Raw genomic sequence first — 22,190 nt, forward strand, 5'->3', positions numbered from 1 at the left:
GTAGGTGTCACAAATGCTCTAAAACAGAGTTCCCCACCCCACCCCCTGCCCTGGGTTTGGTTGTTAAGCATTTCTCTGTGAACTCTCTGTGTGAACTCTCTCCTACTCTTCAATTTCAGAGGGACTATCCCTTTCCCCTCCCAGACCTTCTCTCCCTGTGCTCTGGGCCCAGCCTCCCATCCGTTGCTCTAAGGAAGGTTCCCCTGCCATTTCCTCCCCTTTGTATCTTCAGCTCCCTTTCAGGATTCAGACATGATCTAGAAGTCAATGTCCTTCCCACTTGTAGTCAAATTTGCTGAAGCCTTTGCCCTCATAAAAAACTTCTCCATATCCTCCTCTTTCAACCTCTCCTTCCTCTCCATTAGAGTTAAATTCCTCAGAAAATTGTTGACCTCTGATTGCTTGTACCTTCTAGCCATTGCAATCTGGAACTGGTCCCTACCAAAGACAGATACTGCTAAGGCTAACAATGACTTCCTTGTGGTTAAAACCAGCAGGAACTCAGCCTCCATTTCCATGTCTCTTGGGAAGCCGGGACCCTGGGGGCCACACTCTGGTTTCTCCCTTGGCCTATGATGCAGCCCTCTCCTGCTTCCTCCTATTTGGGGGCTGCTCTCTGTACCCGTGTGGCCAATTTCTTCATTTTTATTTTCCAATGATAAGAGTCCCTCAAGGATTGATCTTAGGGTTGGGGAGATAGCTCAGTTGGTAGAGTGCTTGCCTGATCCCCAACACCAAAAAAAAAATAAAAGGATTGATCTTGGACTTTTTCTCTTCTGTGTCCTCCCACAGTAACCTCATACTTGCCCATTTAACATGGTTTCATGTTAAATCTATCAGCTGATAACTCAAAATTTCTTTCTTTAGTGTCTGGGTTCTAATAACTTACTCAACACCTTAACAGTTTTCTTTCTTTGTTCTTCTTCTTCCCCACCTCCCGCCCCCCGGTACTGGGGATTGAACCATTGAGCTACATCTTCAGCCAAACTTTTTATATTTTGAGACAAGTCTGGCTAAATTGCTGGGGCTGGCCTGGAACTTGTGATCTTTCTGCCTCAGCCTCCCAAGTCACTGGGATTACAGGTGTGGGTCATCACACCCCGCCTCTTGGCAATTTCAAAGGCACTTAAAACTCAATATACCTTTAACAGAACTGACACTTCCTCTTAAGCATGAGCTCCTGGTTCCCTTGCTCAGCAGGTGCCTGGCACCTACGCTCTCTGCATCTAATCATCAGGGTAAAGTCAGGTATCTCTTCACCCTTATACAGAATCCATTACCAAGATTGATCAATTTTACCCCTTACAGCTCTCTGGTCCATATACCTCCCACCATTCTCTTTGTATTATTTTGAGACAGGGTCTCACTAAGCTGCCCAGGCTGGTTTCAAACTTGTGATCCTCCTGTCTCAACATCCCAAATTGCTGAGATTACAGGCCACCACACCCAGCCAAGGGTGATCATTTTAAAACTACAATTTGACATGTCACTCTCCTGTCCTGCTCAAAGCCCGTTACTGGCTTCCCATGGCTCTTGACTTGGTAAAAGCCACGTTCTGGCTACAGATTCACTTCTCCAACTCCATTTTTCAGCCCTAGGCTGTCTGTATAGCATCTTCACACGTCTTCATGGAGAGTCCAAACAAGCTGTCCTCTCTAGTCTCAACGGCTCTCCCTGGTGTGCTGCTCACCACCACCTGTGCTCCTGCTCGTCCTTCTGATCTTAAATGCTTCTTCCAGGAAGCACTCCTTGATCTACACAGAAGATTCCCATGTTAGGGGTTTCTTTCATAGCATTGATATTTGTTACTACACGTGATTATTTGTCTTTTGAAACATGAAGTCCACAGGGTTTGCTTTTGCTCACTGTTGAGTGCCAGGCCTAGCACACAGTCAGTATACAAATATTTGCTGTTGAATGAATGAATAATGGTCCACTTTCAGAAAAATTAGTCTGGCAGTGTGTGCAGAAGATGGAGGTGAGGAGCTGCTGCACTGGTGAGGAGAGGGTGCAATGGCAGGAACTGCAGCAGGGCTGAGAAGTAAGTACCAGGCACACTTCAGGGAAGAACAGCCTGCTTTTCAGTCTTGCTGCTGAGGAGGGGAACCCCCCACCTGCCTCAGAGATTGAATCAAGCCCTCCCCATCTTCCCAGGCTCTGCTCAACAACCTGAATGCAGGGAGAGAAGCCCCATGGCTGGTCCTCATTCCCTATCTGTGTGCCTTGTATGGAGTGGGGAGGGAAGGTCCCTGAACACAGGGCTGGATCTCCATCCCCTGCAAAGTCCAGTAAGGCACAGGGCTTGGTGCAGGTGAGGGTGGGGCCAGGGCAAAGCTGTTACATGGTAGGTGAACGGTGAGAACCACCAAAACCTGGAACCGCCCCTTCCCCAACACCCTCCAGGATTAGCATCTTCAGGCTTGAGCTGTTCATCTGCCAAGGGATCCCCTACCCATCTGGTCAGGCCTAGCCCCTTCCCCCATCTTCAGCCCCAGCCCTCCTTGTGCTGAAGGCTTGAACACAGCAGGAGAGGCAGCCCAGGACCTTCAGGCAGCATCCTGTGGACAGCTCCACCCCCCAGCCCCAGGGCCGGGTGGCAGCTGGGTGGGGAGGGGTAGGCAGTGAGCGCTTCCCCATGGGCAGACACAGAACAGTCGCTCGTGCAGCTGACACAAAGCGGAGGCTACATTTCCCAGCCATGCTTCCCCCCAGCCCCACTCACAGAGACAGAGGGATGGACAAAATGGCATGGGGGGGACGACCCGGCAGGACAGGCAGACTCGGCCGAGGAAGCGCCGAGGCTGGGTGTCGGTGTCCTCATGGAGTGGTTTATTACGATTCCATCTCACAAGGCAGGTGGGCGAGCGGCAGCGGCACATGAAATCCAAGCCCCTGACAGACGTCTGCCTCGGGCGCATGCAAACAGTGCAACATGGTTAAGCGCAAACACGGGGCGACCGAGGCAACATGGGACACGGAACACGGACTGGGGAACGAGGCTGGGGCATGGGTCCCTAGAAAGGGGCCGGTCCCCCCCACCCTGGGGGAAAGGACAGGAAAAATAAGATTCGTACTTCTTGTAAAATGCCCATTTGCTGGGTACTTTCTTTCTCCTTATCTTGAAAAATAATAAAAAATAAACACACGGAAAAAATCTCAAAAAAGTAAGGGAATAAAACTCTAAGAAGGCGAGCGATGGGAGGCCAGGGGAAGGCTGACTGTGATGGGGGCACTGCCTCCGCTCCTCAGCCACCTCCCTTCCTGGCACCTGCAGTAGGCACCCCAAGGTCTACAAGTAGGTCCATGAGAGAAGGTGCCTGGCCTAGGTGGGGTCCCTGGGGGGCCAGAGGGGACAGGCTGGGCAGAGGAAAGAAGCCTGCCAGCCCACTGGGGCTCAGTTCAGGTTCAGGCCCAGCGAGCAGCAGGGGCACCAGGTCTGTGATCTTCCAGGTTCAGTCCCCACAGGCCCATGACCTGGGTGGAAGCGGAGGTCACAGGTGCAGCTCATGGGCTTTGATGTGCTCAAGCTGCTCTCGAAGCTGGAGGAAGGAGGGCCGCATGGCGGCATCCAGATGCCAGCAGTTCTTCATGACCTCGTAGACTGCGGGAGGGCAGCCATCAGGGGCGTCCATCTTATAGCCCTTCTCCACCCGAGGGACGACGTCCTTCAGGGGCTGTGGGCAGATGGATGGTATGCATTAGTGTAATGCCTGACCCTGGGGAGGACCGCCCACTTCAGCTGTCTCAGACCCAGGCTAGGAAGTGGCCTGGAAACTGCCCCGGGCAGGCCTGAGGCTTCAGACCCAATGGAATGGCACACCCCTGCCATCTAATCAGTCCCAGCCATTCAACAGGCCCCGGCACCTAGACTCACAATTCTTGGGTAAGGCACTCGCCCAAAGGAGTAGATTTCCCAGAGAAGGATTCCAAAGCTCCACACGTCAGACTTGGTGGAGAATTTCTGATATGTGGATGGGAGAAGCAGCGTCAGATCCTGAGAATCTAGGGGTGGTGGGTGACACAGGACCCTAGCCCACCACAGCTTAGGACCCAGGGGAAGGCTGGTCCCACCTTCTCTCTCAGAGCCTCAGGGGCTGTCCACTTGACTGGCAGTTTGCCTGTGTCCTGGGTGCTGGAGGCCTCCTTGGTGAGGCCAAAGTCGCTGACCTTGGCCACATTGTCCTCAGACACCAGCACATTTCTGGCAGCCAGGTCCCGGTGCACGAAGTTGTTGCCCTCTAGGTATTCCATGGCCTCACAGACGTCTCTGGGGGCAGGCCAGTCACATGGCCCCTCAGATCAGGGCTCCCACAGCAGGGTGGGGGGTCTTCCTAGAACCCTTACCCCAACCCCAGGGACTGCTTCACTCACAGTGAGAACTTCAGGAGACAGTCTCCGCCAAGCACCGACCGACCCCGAGACCTCAGGTAGTCCACCAGGCTCCCCTGGGAGCAGGACAGACAGATTAGCCCCACAAGTCAGACTTGCCCTGCAGCCCTCTGAACAGTGGGCTTGAGGGCAGGTAAATGGTGACACCAGGGGACTACAAAGAGGGAAGGAACGGGACATTGCTGCTGTACACCATGTCAGCATTCTCTTTCAACCCTCACAAAATCTCAGAGGTAGGCTTTATTATTCATTTCACAGATGAGGAAACAGGTTTGAAGAGGTAATTTGAATTGTTCAAAGTCAAAGTCAGTAAATAATGAGCCAGGACAAAAGTCAGGCCCTGGTGACTTCAAAGCTCAGTTGGGATGGGAGCAGGGAGAGTTCAGGGGGCAGACTTGGCAGGGATTTGGGGCAGGTGCTCACCTTGGCCATGTACTCGGTGACGATGTAGAGCCCACCCTTCTCCTCCACAATTACACCGAGAAGCTGCACCAGGTTGCTGTGCCGAAGTTGCCTGGGGCAGGACAGGGTGGTTGGAGCCTGCCCAGTTCAGCCTCCCCGGCCCTTGCCCATGGACAGCCTTCCCCCTACTCACGTCATGACCGAGGCTTCAGCCAGGAAGGCCTGGGCGGTGGCGTCATTCTTAATGCACTTGACAGCAACTTTGTTCCCCCGGTAATCACCCAGCATTACATCTGGAAGGAGAATTGAGGGCTGTTCCTGGACTCCCCAGAGCTCCCTGTTCCAGGCCCTTCCCAGGAATCCAGGCCCCTCCAGCTCACCTCCAAACTCTCCCTTCCCAATGGTCTGCAGCAACTTCAGCTCCTTCATGTTCAGTGCCCAGCCACCTGTGGGAGGGGTCAGTGAGGGTGTGGGCGCTGGACAGGGCCCCTGATGGGACAGATAGACTGGACTATCTCCAGACTGGTGGTCTCTAGGCCTCTAGGATGTGGGCAGAGCCAGAGGCCTGGGGATGGAGAAGTGGTGGGTGAATAGGAGGTTTGGGGGTAGGTGCACTCACTGCGGTAAAATTCATCCTGGGCTGCCACTGTGCCCTCCATGACCTTTGGTTTGATGAGGCGAGTGCAGAGTCCATCTGCATCAGTGGTGTAGTGCTGGGGAGAGGAGAGGTACTTACAGCCAGCCTCCACTGGGACCCATGTCATACCAGCTCACATGCACTGCTCTGGCCTGACCACCAGAGGGCAGCTGAGGCTGATCCCGCCCAGCCTGAAGTTGTTTTGCATAGGGAGGACTCCCCATTTCTGGCAAGGCAGGAATGTCTGCCCATTTCCCATGCCACTCTACACCCAGCTGCTTGGAGAGACAGCTGGTTGTTGCTACCATGCAGGTTCACCAGAATCCTGAGGCAGAGGGCAAACTCTGGTTTGGTCCTAGCCAGGTGTGCTCAGAACCCCACCCTCCCCTGCCAAGACAGCAGAGGGAAGGAGAGGAAAGAGTCTGGAGGCATCTAGAGGCCACCTGTAGCTACTGGATGCTAGGTGTGGCCTGGCCAGATCTGCCAGAGCTGGCCTTGGAAGCTGCAGGGACCTGTGGGCATGTCCATGCAGGTGTGGGAGCCGAGAGGCATCTGACCGTCAAGGTGTATAGCTCCTGTTTATATACACATATCTGGGCATGTGGTTCTGCAAGTGGAAGGGAGTTCTAGGACAAGAGAATCAGATGCTAGTCCTGGAACCTCTAACGTGTAGCTGCGGGCCCTTAATTGCTCTGAACCTTTAGGTCCCAGTCTACAAAATGGGGATGCCACTTCCTTGTGGGAGCATTGTGGGGTCAGAGGCCAGTTTTGGCATGCAGCAGGCGCTCCATTCAAGTTGAGGAAAACAAGGGTTCGGAGGTTGCCCATATGTCAGGTCAGCCCACCAAAGAGGTAGGACTAGAGTTAGAATCTAGGGTTGTGTGTTGGTATCTGCAGATGGGTTCAGGGGTGTACATAGACATGGTGAGGAGACCTGCAGGTACCCTCCCACTCTCACCTCCACCAGTTGCATTAGGTTCTCGAAGTACACTTCTTCATCAATGCTGAGTTTGCTGGCATGGTACATGATGCGGTAGTGCTCCACTTTGCCATCACAGCTCACGCACAGTGTGTAATCCCCAGGGTAGTTGGTACTTTCCCGCACCAGGAACAGGCCTGTCTCCGGTGGGTACAGAAGCCGCTCAGCCTGCTCCCGTGTGATCTTGCCATGGAACCAGCTGGGGAGTGGTGTGGCCAGGGGGTCATAGTGGCCCAAGGGTTCTGACCACCCTGGCACCCCAGGCTCTGCTTTCTGAAGGTGCTCCCTCTGTTCCTGAAGGTCCCACTTGCTCAGCCAGGGAACCCTTACCTGCTCCCTGTCCCTTTTTTCTTCGGTCCTTGTGAAACCCCTTCCGCTCCCCACTCTGTGAGGTCTGGACAATGTCCCAACCCTCCTCTTGGACCTACATACAAGTCCCTTACTCTGGCTCCAGGCTTTCCTCTGATGCTCTTCTAGAAGGACCATGCTCACTTCCATTTTTATTCCACCATCTTGTGGTACTCACGGCATGAGGCTGAGTTTGGTGCCTGCCTTCACGCCCTCCCGCTTCTGGACATAGTTGGCTGGGATGATGCCTTCACGGCCCACCTTGTTCTTGGCCTTGTACCAATTGGGGTCCTGGTGAGAGGGCAGCCCAGACACATCCTCAGATCCACCCTCCCCTGCAAGGGAACCAAACCCAGAAGGAAGTCCCAGAGGTGGGAGAGTGGGGTGGACATACAAGGTCCCTGAGTACCTTGGTGACGGCCACAATGGTGAGCACGTCTCCTTTGCAGAAGGGAAGGTCCTGCTCAGCAGTGCCATGGAAGTTGTACTTGGCAATACATTCTGTACCGGATGGCCAGGCGGCCTGCAGGGCAGGTGACAGGTGGGCAGGGACATCCTGGGGCTCCTCTCCACCCACCTGCCTGCACACCCTTGATGTCACAGACTCTCAGTTGACCTCCAGGCTCATGGAGGCATTTATTTCCTGAGAACTCTGGGTCCCTTCCAGCTGAGATTTCCTTACCACCCCAGACCTGTGCACCCATCTTGAGGCCCTGTGTCTGACAGTAGGTGCTGGAATTTTACTTTATTGAAAGCCTAGGTTGGGACAGAAGGTGGGAAAAAGGAAGATAAGCTGATCTAAGCTCCCCCTGCTCTCTCCTCCGCTGAGCACCCCTGGAGGTGGTAGGGATGCAGAAATGCCTGAGACCTGCACCTCTGCAGTACCTGTATTGCCGACATCTTCTCAGGAGATCTGGTGTCTCCGTGTCACAGGAAGGCTGACCTGTCACTTGGTACCATTAGAGCTGGGGGGAGAAGTATGAAGATTGAGGAGGGGTCAGAAGAGATGGCCTCTACCCATAACTGGGATCGACTCCTTCCCCACAGGAGTGTGATCAGGTGCCAAGGCTTCCAAGAGACAGAAAGTGGGGGCCAGACTTTCCAGACTCAGGCAGGAGTATGAAGTCTCCCAGGGTCAGAGGATGTCATCCAACCCTAAGTACACAGGGGGCCTTGCAGGTCCAACAGAATAATCAAGGGGAGCAAAGAAGGCTCGAAGGGTCAGCAGCACTAGAGTTACTGCCCAACAGCCCCAAGCCCAAGGCAGCAGCTGGCCTGGTGAGAAAGGGAGCCCAGGTCAGCTCTGTGAGATTCAGAAGATGGTTGTTACCTGAGAAAGTGCCTTGTACTCAGTGGGTCTAGCAGTTTCCTCTACAAAAGCTTGCCCTGGTGTACAGAGCCCACTTCTAGGTACATACCCAACAGAAAATAGGGCACATGCCTACCAGGATAGGCACAGGCTCACTCAGATGAGCATTTTGTAGTAGATCTCAAACTGCTCAAGTGCCCAGGGAGTGAAATGGTTACAAAAGGGGACACTGTACAGGGACAAGCACCATACACTTCAGCTACAAAACAGCCCTGATGAATTCTTAAACATAACATCAACCAAGAAGCCAGCCACAGAAAAGCACATACTATGTGATTCTGTTTGTATGAAGCTCAAAATCTGGCCAAACCAATCCCTGCTGTCTGGATGACTGCACTGAGGGAGACTAGAAGGGGGAAGTGGGAACCTCTGGGTGATGGTTATATGAACCACCCGAACCCAGACTGTGGAAATTCACTGAGTTGCACCCTATGACTGGTGAGCTTTTTGGTACGTGTTTACTTCAATGAAATTGAACCACCCAAAGAACTGCACCAACCAACCCCACATCCCAAGCAAGAGCAGCAAGCTGACCTTGTCTGCATACCTGTGCCTGATTCCCTCCACCACCACAGCCTTCCCAAACACAGCCCAGAGGCACCTCTGTGGCCACACTTTCATTGGGACAGACTTCTCCATGAACCTTGTCACCATACTCCTTTTGATGGGATGGAGGGTTCTGGCAGTTGGGCTGATGGTAACAAACATTATCACCTGCCTCCAGATGGTGGGAGAGAACATTTCAGCGCAGAGGTGTGTTTGGGGAGTACTAAGCTGAGCCCTGAAGACTGAAGGGTTTACAAGGACAGAGGGAAGGACAGAGAAGGCACCCCAGAGAGAAGGCTGATGTGGCAGGCAGAGCAAAGGCACTGGGATAGGTAGGAGACAGGCACAGCCTGAGAAACTGGTCAGGGTAGGAGTCAATGGAGATGGAAGGTGGGACAGGCTTCATCTGGGACTCTGTGACCCCAAGCTTCCAGAGCCCAGCCCTGTCTAGGCTGTATAGGAAGGTTTTGAGTGGGCCTGGCATAAACCTAGCAGGTTGCAGGGGGGCTTCCAATACCAATGTATGGAATAAGGGATGGACTCTGAGGGCAAGAGATGGCCTAGGGAGCTCTGGATCCTTGATCCTGGAGCCCAGCAGAAGCTGGGGAGAAAGGAACCCAGGGAAAATGACCACTTTCAGGCCACACCCCTGGCTCTACACACAGTCAGGCAGGGAGATCTGGGCTTCAAACCTTGCTCTGCTGTGCAATTCAGGGTGAATGACTCAACTCTTCTGAGCCTCACATTCCTCTCCCTGCAAGCAGGTTATGAAGGGAGTACAAAGAGACCCTGAACTTGTCTGGTATGCCCCCTCCCCATCTCTGCAGAACACAGCCCTTCCTACATCCAGAGGCCAGCCCATCAACCTCTAGTCAGGGGCACTGAAGCACAAGGAGGATGGGCTTGGATTTCCACAGCCACATTCACATGACTGAGCCACCATGAGTACAGGAATCTGCACCTGGGCCCCCAGACTGCATTCCATGGGGAGTTGTGAGCTCTCCTTACCCTCCTTTGATAGACTAGGACACTGAGGCTCAAGAGATTGAACAATTGTTTGAGGTCACAAAGCTAGTTAGGGATGACATTCCAAGTTTGAGTTGGGGTTCCACTGTGGTTGGCTTGGTCCCCAACCTTCAGGTCCTTTTAGCCAGAAGGCCCTGCCAGGTCTCCACATCTCCACACCTCCCCCAGCTTCCCCAAACTCAAAACCCGGCTGCCACCGCAGGAGGGCGCGGAGGCTGCTGCCCTGTTAGTCACCCTTCCAGCTGTCAGTTTGCAAACACTCCTTCCCAGCCTGCAGCTGCTGCTGCCACCTCCCCACTGCCTCAATGATGATAATAAAAATAATAACAGGTCCTGTTTTCTGAGCACTTATTCAGTGCCAGGCTCTGTCCTTGGCACGTCACCATTCATCCAATCCTAACAACTCTGGAAGACAGGCTATTATTATCTTCATTTTAGGATGAGGACTCCAAGTAAGGCCCAGAGAGGCATGTGGCCTTGCCAGGGGTCACACCTTGAGTGAGCTTCCAGAGTCCTGCTCTAGACTCTTGATCTGCCCTGCACTCCTTCCTGGCCCCTAAGACCCCCCTGTCTTACATGCACCCACTATGACCCCAGGAGCTGCTGTTGGACTAGGACCACATGAGCTTGGGTCAGGGCAGAGCAGTGTTGGGGAGAGAAGTAGCCATAAGAATCACAGACGTTGGTGCTCAGAGGAAGGGGCAAGCCTAGGAGCAGTCAGGGTAGGCTTCCTTGAGGGGTGAGGTTTTGAAAGCTTGAGGCTCTAGGAGAGAGAGGAGCCAAACCCATCACCTTTACTCTACTAGTTGTGCCTCTGGGACCCATTTCCTCTTCTATAAGTCTTGGTGAGAACCTGCAGTTCTGAGGGCTGCTCAGAGGACTGGAGTTGCTGGCCCTCCTGGGAGGCTCCTCCCTGGTGAGATCATGAGCCTAGGGTGGCTCAGCAGCCCCCTACAGTGCCCAGGTTGGGGCCTCCTCCTTAAGGAATCCCCAGGAGGTGAACTCCTTCCCTTCTAGGTTGTGAGAGACAGCAGCTGAGATGAATGCAATCTTAGGCCTCCACAATTCAGCCTGGGTCAAGGACAAAGAAGGATCTTTCATAAGACTATCTGTAGAACACTGTCCAGGGAGTCAGGCGCTCTGAGTCCTGGACCTGCCTCTGCCACCAACTGCTGTATGACCTGGGGAGAGTCACTTGATCTTCCAGGGATTTGCTGGCTCCAGTATCTTGGCCAGACTTATTTCCCACCAGCTATTTCCCAGACACCTGCACTCTGCCCACCTCCCTGCCTTGCCACTCCTTCCTTGCTCCCTATCTCTTCACCCAAGGAACATCCATTCCCACTTGGAGGTGCAGTAGGGGAATGCTTCTGTTGCACACATGCCCTTCATAATGCAGGACTACTATTCCTAGTAGTAAGAGATGGGAAGACAGACTTTATGTCCATTAATGGGGGACTAGGTAAACAAACCAAATTCCAAAGAGGGAACAGCATCAATCCAGCCAGGTAGAGTCCAAACTTTTCTTTTCTCTCTTTTTTTTTTTTAATACTTTTTAGTTGTAGATTAACACAATACCTTTATTGTATTTATTGATTTTTATGTGGCTCTGAGGATCAAACCCAGTGCCTCACATGTGCTAGGCAAGTGCTATACCACTGAGCTACAACCTCAGCCCCAAACTTTTCTTTAGATGAGGATTAGGAACATTTCCCATGATACAGTAAATAAAATAGAAAAACACCAGCCCAAGTATCACTGCAGCTTCTAACCACCATCCCCCAGATTAACCAGAAAGGGGAAAGAGCATCTTAACAGTAGGGAGAGCTGACAGACACCTCAACCAAGGGATCACATGAAGCTGAGTACCACCAACAAGGAGACAAGCAGATACCAAGTGTGTCCTGCCATGATGCACTGAGGGGACACAGCCCCAACCGGTGTGGTATTCCTGCCAGTGCTGTTCAACCTGACTCCAAAGAGGAAAGCAATTCTACAAATCCAAAACAACCAGTTTGAACTCTCAAGGCCAATGTTATAAAACACAAAACAAAAACAAGAACACCCCCAAACCAAAAAATAGTAATGAAAAGGTTGGATAATGTTCTAGTTAAATTGGACACTAAACAAACATGATAATAAGCTTTAATGAGTGATCCTGAATTGGATTCTAGATCAAGGAGAGGAAAAACAAATAGAATAATCATCTGAGCTGGGTACAGTGGCACATGCCTGTAATCCTAGTGGCTTGGGAGGCTGAGGCAGGAGGATCAAAGCCAGCCTCAGCAACTTAGTGAGGCCTTAAGCAACTTAAGAGAGACCCCATCTCAAAATAAAAAATAAAAAGGGTTGCGAATGCAGTACAGTGTTCCAGTGCCCCTGGGTTCAATCACCAGTACCCCCCCACCAAAAAAAAAAAAAAAATCATTTGAGGACAATTGGAAAAATAGGAATAATAAGATAATATGGAATTAATGTCAATTTTCCTAAGTGTAATTATATAAAAGATATGTAGATTCTCAGGAGTGAAAGACACGATACCTGCAATTAACACTCAAGTCAGCAAAAACTGCATTTACATATGTATCTATGTAGGTAAAAGAGATTTTAAAAATGTGGAAAAATGTAAAGAACCAGCAGAGTGAAGGATTTTTGAGTATCTATTTCAACTCTATGTGTATATGCTATTGGCTTTGTGCATGCTAGGCAAGTGCTCCACCACTGAGCTACATTCCCAGCACTTTTTAATTTTTGAGACAGGGTTTTGCTAAGTTGCCCAGGTTGGCCTTAAACTTGAAATTCTCCTGCCTCAGCTTCCCCAGCAACTGGAATTATAGACGTGCACAACCATTCCTAGCAATTATTACAACTTTCAGTGGGTTTGAAACACTTAAAAAAAAAAAAAAAAAGAAAGGAAAGAAAAAGAAAACAGTTGTGGAATAAAACCAGGTACAGATCATCTGTGGTATATACTGTGAGTAGTTATGTTTTTAGTATTTTTTAGTTGTAGGTGGACACAATGCCTTTATTTTACTTACTTATTTGTATATGGTGCAGAGGATCGAACTCAGTGCCTCACCTGTGCCAGGCGAGAACATTACCACTGAGCCACAACCCCAGTCCCCTGAATAGTTGTTTTAAATCTTTTTTTTTTTTTGGTAGTCTAGGATTGAACCCAGGGGCGCTTAACCACTGAGCCACATCATCAGCCCCTTTTCATATTTTATCTAGGGATAGGGTCTCACTGAATTGCTTAGGGCCTTACTAAGTTGCTGAGGCTGGCTTTGAACTTTTTTAAAATAAATATTTTTAGTTGTAGGTGGACACAATACCTTTATTTTCCTTTTATGTGGTGCTGAGGATCGAACCCAGGGCCTCACAGGTGTTAGGTGAGCATGCTACCACTGAGCCACAACCCCAGCCCTGGCTTTGAACTCTTGATCCTCCTGCCTCAGCCTCCTGAGCTGCTGGGATTACAGGAGTGCGCCACAGTGCCTGAATATTTATAAATTTTGAGACAAGGGTCTCGCTAAGTTTCTGAGATTGGGTTGAAACTTGTGATCCTCTAGTCTCAGCCTCCCAAGTCACTAGGATTACAGGCGTGCACTACCTGTATGAGTTTCTTCTGAAGATGTACAATATATCCCTAAACTCAGGTATGCCTAGGTTATCTTTGTTAAAACACAGGAAAATAACAGAGGTTGCTTTGGAGATGGGAGGGGAGAATAGGATCAAGTTCAAGGAATACTTCCTTTTTACCCGTATTTGATATTTTGTCCTTTTTGGCTCTTTCTTTTAAATACATGCACCTATTGCCTTCCCCTAAAAACAAAATTAAAAATGTCACTTTCTGAAAATCACCTCTGCCACAAGTCTTTCCCCAGCTGTGCTGGCAGCCCCCCTCCAGGGTCTCTTACATCCTAGCACTCCAGTGAGAACCTCACTGGCCGTGGCCTGTGGTTTTGGGCGTACTGGGAGTCTGCAGGGGGAAAGTTAGTTCTGACTCACATCTGCATCCCCAGCATGGGCTGGGCCCAAAGTGCCTGCTCAGTAAACTAGTGCTGAATGAATGAATGAACAAACAAAAGGGAGAAACCAGGCTGGCTGCACCACACTGAGGTCCCGTAACTAGAAAACTATATTTAACCCCAAAGGGACAACAGCTGTCACCCCACCCCCACGGGGCTGGAGGACAGGGGGCTTGGGATATGGCAGGGCTAATGCTTCACTCTGACTTCCTGCCCTAAACCCTGCTCCCAGCAGTCCTTGTGCTGGGGTCCCGGGAACAGGCTGGGCATTGTGCCCAAGCGCTGAGGTCAGTGGCCGCAGCCTCAGGCAGGCCTTTCTTGGGAGCCCAGGCTATCATGGAGAGGGGAATGGGAGGGAACTGGGAGCCCAGAAACTCCCTGGCTGCCCTTTCCCTGTCCTGGAAGCAGCAGTAGACCCCCAAAGCCAGATACATGCTGATGATCAGGGTAAGTTAAGGGGCCCCTGCCCTGCCCCCCTCATCAAAACTCCACTGCTTAATGGGGCGTGGGAGCCTTCAGTAACTGTTTACACCCAGCTAAAAATACCCACTGAAAAGGGAAGTGTACTAGGGACCTGGGGGGACTTGAGGCCATGGCCCCTAGAGACTCTAGTCTTGGGACTGAATCTATCATAGCTGAATACTACATCTGAATACATGATTGCTACACCCTGTAGGGATGGGGGCAACCACTGGACACAATGGGAAGGTTCACTTTGCTTTTCTGTTCTCTTAAGCCAATAGTTCAGGAGTTTCCTGTGTTCAGTGGGCCAGGATGGGCAGGAGGAGGAAAGGGCCCAGAAGATTCTGCCCTTGGAGACCCACGAAATCCACTCATGAACTTTTCCTCTGTGCTAAGTCCAGGGCTAGGTTCAGGAGACCCCAACCTGGCTCCTGTCCAAACACATGATGGTCAACCACGGCTTAGTGTGCTCAGTGCCTCAAAACATTGAGGACAGGATGTAACTCAGAGGGAGAACACCTGCTTGCCCCAGGCCCTGGGTTACATCCCTATACTGTTGAAAAAAACAACAAAACTGAGAAAGGACAGGGGTCACCCAGGAAATAATCAAAGAAAAGCAGAAGGGAGGAAGGGAGCTGGAGCTGGAGCTGGAAGGATCTAGGGGAAAGTAAGAGGGAGAGGGATGGAGGGATGGCCTAGAACAGACAAGGTTAAGATCCCAACTGCAGCATGGAGGGAGTTAATCAAGGCTAAAGAAAGCTCAGGGTGAAGGCCCACGGAGGCTTTGAGCTTAGCCCCCAAGTTTCCCATAGGTAACAGGGCAAACAGGCAGAATTAAGTTTCAGACTTGGGTATGCGCCCCTGGAAAGGGCAGAGCACCTGAGGAGGGTGGGGTTCCCTCATCCCCCTGCCAGCAGTTGGGCTGGTTTGGCAGCAATAAAATCAGCCCCACCTCTGGTTCTACATCAGGCATCCAGGCTGACAGCACATGATACCCCCTGGCCACATACCAGGTGGTGGGGCTGGAGGGTTCCCAGTGACCCTAGAAAGTCCAGGCAGGTAGACCCATCGCACAGATGTCTCAGAGGGGCAGAGAGCAGCAGGATCAGGCACAAGACACTTGGAGATGCCTAAAGCTCCCTGGGGGTTGGGAGGGAGAAGGATGGCCTGCTTTGGCTCCAGTGCATGCTGCCCTACCCTTACCCCTGAGGCTCCCTCAGCCTTCAGTACCCTGACCTAAGGAGAGGGGTGAGTTTAATGACTGAAAAATGTTAAAAACCAAATTATAGCAACTAACTGGCTTTTTTCCTGCCCCCAATGGCTCAGGGGGACCGGAAATCCTGTCTAGCGGTTTGGGAGCAGTGGGGGCTGGGTTAGAGGAGGCTAATGGGGAGCCTCCTCCCCCAGGCACCACTGCGGCTAGAGGCTGCCACTCCTGGCCCAGAAAGGTTTCTAATTACTGCTCAGAAGCCTAATTACCTACATGTACCGGGCAACCGGGACTCTGGGCCTCCCCAGGGCCCTAACCCAGGCCTCTGCTCCCCCCAACCCTCTTAGTGCAGGCTGTGGTCTTTGCATCTTCATTTGCCTACATTTACATGCAGCTTCCCAGCACCAACCTCCCACAAATCCTTAAAAGTCATGGATTGTCCTTGCCCATCACCTCAGCATCTCTCAGTCATGTTGAAGGAGGGAAGACTAAGGGTCAGAGGCCCATGAGCAGTCTAAAACTCTGGCCCTAGGAATTCTGGTCTTCCTATTTCCAAACTGGGACCTACAGAAACCAGCTGGGACGCAAAGCTATTGGGGCTAACACAAAGGACACACAGCTTACTACCCACTTGGGGGAAAGGAGGCTGTCAATACTCCCCTGCAGAATGGACTACAAAAATGAAAGCGTGCAGGTAACAGCCTACTGGCTCAACTGGGATGGAGGCTGTGTGTTATTTAATCCTAAAGAAAAAAAAAAAAAAAAAATCCCATAGGCAAGTACTGTTGATCCCTTTTGGACAGAGGAGGAAACAATCTCTGATGAGGGTCACCCACCTGGGGGTGGCCCAGCTTCCAAAGGCTAGAACAGACTAGAGCTCAGATCTGTCTGAACCTCAATCAGGAGACCTTTCTTCCAACTTTCCTGGGGCAGGATAGATGACACCCTGGGAACGGATAGATGGGAACACTGGGGTGGAGGGGCTCTGCCCAGCATTTGGCCCTCTTGTTCTAGGGAGTAAAGGTACAGAGAAGCTGAGGGCTGGTCCAGGGCTTCAAAAAGAAGAGAAGCCAACAGCCCCTGTGAGGGCAGAAGCTCCAAACAAGAACCTCTGCCTCCCCCCATGCCTATACTCAAGTGATTCTTCAAGTGATTCTTGATTTTCATGCCCATTCCCTCCCTCCAGGAAGTCCTCCAGGCTGTTCCAGCCCACACAGGGCCCCAGCTTCTGAGCTCCCACCAGGCCTGCCAAGAAGTGGAAAGAAGCATAGGCCTCTCCTGACTGACTCTCCTGAGCCTGGCTCCTCTCTGCCCAGCAGCAGAGCTTATCCCCTGCTCCCGTCTTCTGGGAGTGTGGACAGCGCAGGTCGCAGATGCACAAGGCTGGTTGAGGACTAAGGAGAAGGCTGGGCAAGGCTGAATAGCAGCAGCCAGCACGGACAAGGGTTGGAAGACACCCGGGTTTCACCCATCTACAAGGTTTCCCACCATACAGAGAGCAGGACAGGCAAGGGGACATACAGCAGCCCCTCTTCTGCTTCTTATACACCAAGGGAGGGGAAGGGACGGTTGGAAGGAAGCTGCGGTTGTACACAGCGAGTATGTGAAGAGAAGCTGTCCTCATCACAGCGCCTCAGAACCAGGAAGAGAAACTGAGCGAGAAGAACGGCGGGCTGGGCCGTGGGGCCTCTAGACCTGAGGCCTAGGGAGGGGAGCTCCCAGTCAAACCACTTCACCCTCTGGGCCTGTGTCTCCCTGCAGAACAAATGGGTTTCTCTATCCGCTCCTATCTGAATGCCTCTGATCCGTGCAGGCTATAAGCAATGGGCACTACAGGCTGCATCAAGCCTGATGACAGCTCCCCCGATTCCTGGAGCACTTCTGACCACAGGGAGTAGGGGCTCAGTCACCCAAAGCCAGTTTCCCTCTCTGCTTGTTTCTCCCTCAGCCACGCAGGGAGCACACCAGCTCTTCCTTCACCAGCTCTTTATTTTTAGGTCTGAATTTGACTTTAATCATTACTTAGCGGATTCTATTTCCAGTCCTTGGATGAAGGGACCCAGAGGGGAAGAGAAGGGAGAGGCAGTGCTCCCTGGCAGGCGTGGGGGCAGCCTGATCCTCCACCCATCCTGTCCTCAACCAAGGGCGGGGGAAACTGAGAAACACCCAAAGGGCTCGCTCTAGTCAGGCCAGCATCTTGGGGAGGACCCCACCCTGTGACCTCATCCCAGCCCAAGCTGTGGGACAGGAGGGCAGCTGTAATGCCCACTTCCCCTGTACCAAGACCAGGCAGGAGGAAGAAATCTGGCAGCCAGTCTGAGGTCACAAGCCTGAGGGGACCTCTGCATTGAATAGGTCACCTCAGGGAGGACTCCTTGCCTAGGTTAGCCCTGAGATACCTTAGGGTCATCTGGGGCTATAGTCTCTTGGACCCAGGGAGTGCCAAATTTGAGAGTTTTCTCCTTCTGTCCATAGGGTGGCCCCTGGAGGGCACTCCCAGTTTTTCAAGTCTGCATGGAAGCAGAACAAGAGGAAGCAAGGTATGGTATAGTGGTTAGATCTGAGCAACACCTGCCAAGGAAGATTCTAGAGCTGGAAAGCTCTAGAACTGCCCCAACTTCACCCCTCAGCTTTCTTCCCCTCCCTGGCCACTGAGAAAGGTGGGAAGTTGAAGCTGGCCTGGCTGTCCCTGGGTTTGGGATCAGGATGCCCTGCCTAAGCTCAGGTTAGGGAGACCTCTATTTCCACTGGAGAATGCAGGACTGGACCAGACTTGCAGAAGCTGGAAGGTAAGAGGTTTCTTTCACTCAGCACCGAGCCTGGCAGACTGGAAGGGGAACGGGTGGGGTCAGGCCCTGGACACAAACCAGCAGCCCATCTTCCCAGGGCTGTTCCAGGCCCTGAGCCAGCCAATCACATAGCAATGGCATTTCTACCATGGGGACTGGGGGAAGCAGGAGGCAGGGCAGGGCACTGGCCATAGCAGCCTGGAATTTCAGAGACAGTGGGTTCCAGAGGGGCTGGGGCAGGGATCACCTCCCTGCTGGGCTCATGGCTCAGGTGTCTTCCCTCTGTTGAGCCACCCTGCAGTGGGCAATCCCTCAATGATAACCTCTATCTACAGAAGGTGAGAAGAAAGGGTGTGCCAGGCATTTTCTAGTTCCTTGGTTAGTACGTTCACTGTTCTCACACTTTCCTATGAAGCATACCACCATTTCTTTATTTATACAAAGGAACTCTGGTTCAGAGGGCAGTGACTTATCCAGCCCTTCACTCTGGCCTAAGTGGCATGACTAGGCCTGGTACCCACGTGGCTCGAGTGCCAAGTTGTCTGCTCTCTCCTGACTGCTTTTGGGGCTCATAGTAACAACCCCCACAATGGCAACAGATGGGAAATTCATGCTCAGTAAGAGGAATTGAGTGAAGCTGTTGTGGCAGAGCTACTTAGAATATTTTGTAGCTTTTGAGGCAGTTATTTAGACTGGGGAAGGCCATGAGAAAATGCCCATACACTCAGTACTGAATGAAAGATGTCACAGCATATACATTCCAACAAAAACAGTGACGAAGGAAGAAAATCAGGAAAAAGCTGGCAGAGATTCCAAAATGCTAGCAGTCACTGCCTGGTAAAGAAATAGTGGGTGACTTTTGTTTTATAAATTTTTTGTATCTGTTTCGTTACTTTCTAAATTAAGAAAATTAGTATGTACATAGTTTTCTTCCAAGAAGCTCAGATTGGTTTCCTTGGGTCCCACTTACCCCTGGTTCTGGTCCAGGCTCCTAAGGAAATTCCTACCATGGGACAACTTTTCCCACCTAGGACAGTCTCTCAGACACAGAAGCATCTCTCCCTACCATCATCCCCAGACTCAATCCTCTGTTCTGTTCTTTGAGGTCTACGTGTCAAGGTTCAAAATCACTCAAATGATGGAGCCCAGACGTGACCCACACAGTCCCACCCAATTAGGCCAACTGGGCCACTCAATCACACGGTGCTGTTTTGGGGGAGACTGAACTCTGCCTTCTCTCTAATACTCTAATAGCTCCACGTGGCTCAGCCTCTCAGGGCTGAGTGTCCCTGGCAGCAATGAAAGGACTCATCTTCTGGTCTTTGCCCCCAACCCAATGCAGAGAAAAGAGCAGCCACTTCTGAGAGGGAGGAAAGCACTGAGCTCAAATAAAAAAACACCTCCCTGCACATATGCCAGCCTATGATAGGCTCCTTTCTACAAAGGTGTTGGGATGCTGGGCTACAACCTTGCAGCTCACAGTTGGTAAAGAAGCACTCAACCATGTCAGATGTCAGGTCCCGGCACCTCAGGTTGGAAAGGAAGTAAGGGCTGGGTGTGAGCTATGTGAGTAGAGCCTAACAGGTCCAGGACATCTGGGCCCCCTCTGCTATGCTTGTCAGGTGTAAGGGAAACAAGGGAGGAAACAAACAAACAAAAATACCCACCTAAATAAAGGGCAGGGGGCCCCAAACAGGACAAAACTACAGGTGGCTCGAAGGGGGCCCAGGCACGGCTCAACATCCTCCAGGGAACCAGAGGATCCTGCTGCACTGCCAAGCTCATTCCTGCTGCCTGTGCCCCATTCCTGCTGTGGTCACACCAAGAAAGACACTGGGACACCTACAGTACAGGTGTTAGAAATGGGCCCTGTGGGTATCCCCACTCAGCTGATGTGCCCATGACAGGGTGCTGCCAGTGGAGAAAAAGCTCTACCTTTTCCATCCTGATCACATTCATGTTCTGAATTTAGTGTGCTCCTGTGCCAGCTAGGCAAAACATATAGGGAGGGCTGGGTCAGGACTGACCACAAGACTGTTTGAACTCAATGCCAGCAGACCTCTGTGCCATATTACACAGGAGACCCCACAACTCACCACATCCCCTGTCAGTAAGACCAAGCCTCAGACATCAAGGGAAGATATTATGGGTAGTGCTGATGCTGTCTGAGCCCAGACCTAGACAAAGCTGGGGCCGGAAGCCCTCTCCAGTCCTCTGCAGGGGAACACGTGCTCATCCTACAAGGTCCCTCCTGGGCTAGGCTGGGGGCCTGCATCCCTGATAGGTTACAGTGCCTGCCTGGTTTTCTCCCATCCACAGCAGTCCAGTTCTGCAGAACTGGGGATGAAAGAGAGCTGGCTTCCCTCCAACAGAGGCTGGGAGTAGTTACCTCCCCACTTTGGGTCTCAGTTCCTGGGTCTACAAAATGGGCAATGAAGCGAACTCCTAGTTAAGCTCCAAAGTCTGGTGGGTGGACACACCCCTTCTTAACACCTGGGCCCAGAGGAACCGGGAGAATGGGCATTCCAGGGTGCCAGGAGGTGGGGGCATGAGACTATTACCTAGTGTCACCTCCACCCAGAGGGACACCCTGCCCAGTTTCCCCACCCAGGGGTCAGAGGTCCCTTGGCTTAGGCCTGTTCTTTTGAGAGGCAGAAGATGACAGGTTCAGTTTCAGGACCTGAGCTTCTAGAAAGCGTTCAAAGGAGGTGGCTGGGCCCTAGGCTGTCTGGAGCCAGAAGGGTCTTAGTGCAGGACAGAGGAAAGGGTCAGAACCAAGTGGCCCGGGACACTGCAAGGAGGTCCTGGGCAGGGAAGGGCAAACTCTCAGGAGTTTAGCTCATTCTCCTGGGCCCTGGATCTGTAGCCACCTCTCACTCTGAGTTCCACACTGGGGGGACTCTGTAGACCTCAGACAAGTCTGTAGGGCTGTTGAGCAGTACCTCCCTGATGGCTCCTTCCCAGAAGGATTCTGATAGAGACTCCCGGGAGAATTCGAACCCATGGAGGAGAGGGTAAAAGAGGTGGGGGATGGGAGTGGATGCGACCGCGGTGGTAAAAGAGGCGGGACATGCGACCTCCACCCTCCTCCCTCCAAGGGACACTTGGATGCCCACCTCCTCCGGGGCTGCCAAGCACTCACCTCTCTCGGGGCACTGCGGTCCGGGCCACCTCGACACGGGCGGCATCAGCGGCCTGCAGGACGGTCCATGCGGCCAAGGGGGAGGGGTGGGGCGCAGGGGTCCCCAGGGGGTGCGATACAAAGAGGCACGGATGCTAAAAGAGGGAGGGAGGAAGGACGGTCCGACAGAGGCAGGGGGACCGCCGCAAAGCCCGGGTCGGGGAGGGAAGAAAGGCGGAGGAAGGGGGCGGGAGGGAGTCGGGGGGGAGGAAACAATGTAGCCGGCGCGGCCCCGGTAGAGTTCCGCTTCCGAACGCCGCCACCAAGGTTCGATTTTGGAACGTCTCGCCGGCAGCCCGGGGCCGCCCAGGACGTTCGGCTGGGGGCCGCCGGGCTCCCCTCGTTCCACGCCCGGGGGGCTCGGGCGGCCAAGGACTGGCCGGGGCGGGAGGTAGCTGGTCGGGGAACGGCCCCGACGGCTGCGCTGCTGGGCGGTCGCCCGGTTTGGACCCCGCCCTGGCGGGATCCCCGGGGCCGGGAGCGGGGTGGTGCTAGAGCTGGAGGGCGGCGGCGGGCTCGGCGGCGGTGGCGGCCAACCTCTGCTAGCCCGGGCTCCGCTGGGAGGAAGCTCGCAGGCCTGGCGAGAGGAAGCGCGGCCCGGATCCTCCGCCCGCCGCAGCGCGCCTGCGCGAGGGGGCCTGCCCGGCGCGCAGCGGGGCGTGGGCCGGAGGGACGGCGCCCCCTGCTGGGCTCCGGGGGCACTGCGGGGGGTGTGTCCGCGCCCACGCCCTTCCCCCACCCGCCTTCGGGCATGAAGTCTCCCCAAGTGCTCTCCTAGAGGGCCCACCATCTCGTCTCGCAGCAGCCTCACACTCCTCTCTGGA

At 52.9% G+C, this 22,190-nt stretch overlaps 1 protein-coding gene across 1 annotated transcript; it reads right to left on the reverse strand.

The window, feature by feature from the left end:
- Window positions 1-2,808: 2,808 nt before the first annotated feature.
- On the reverse strand, window positions 2,809-21,970 carry Csk (C-terminal Src kinase). Its single transcript, XM_047540244.1, has 13 exons — window positions 21,328-21,970; window positions 7,641-7,720; window positions 7,165-7,278; window positions 6,934-7,046; window positions 6,387-6,606; window positions 5,411-5,504; window positions 5,172-5,237; window positions 4,985-5,084; window positions 4,813-4,903; window positions 4,372-4,445; window positions 4,072-4,267; window positions 3,875-3,961; window positions 2,809-3,674 (listed from the first exon to the last, which is right to left on the reverse strand). The coding sequence occupies exons 2-13, from the start codon at window positions 7,653-7,655 to the stop codon at window positions 3,492-3,494; spliced, it is 1,353 nt and encodes a 450-aa protein (XP_047396200.1). The 5' UTR covers window positions 7,656-7,720; window positions 21,328-21,970; the 3' UTR covers window positions 2,809-3,491.
- Between the last annotated feature and the right edge of the window lie 220 nt (window positions 21,971-22,190).

Source organism: Sciurus carolinensis, chromosome 2 (assembly GCF_902686445.1).
Source record: "Sciurus carolinensis chromosome 2, mSciCar1.2, whole genome shotgun sequence".
In the NCBI taxonomy this organism is placed as follows: domain Eukaryota; kingdom Metazoa; phylum Chordata; class Mammalia; order Rodentia; family Sciuridae; genus Sciurus; species Sciurus carolinensis.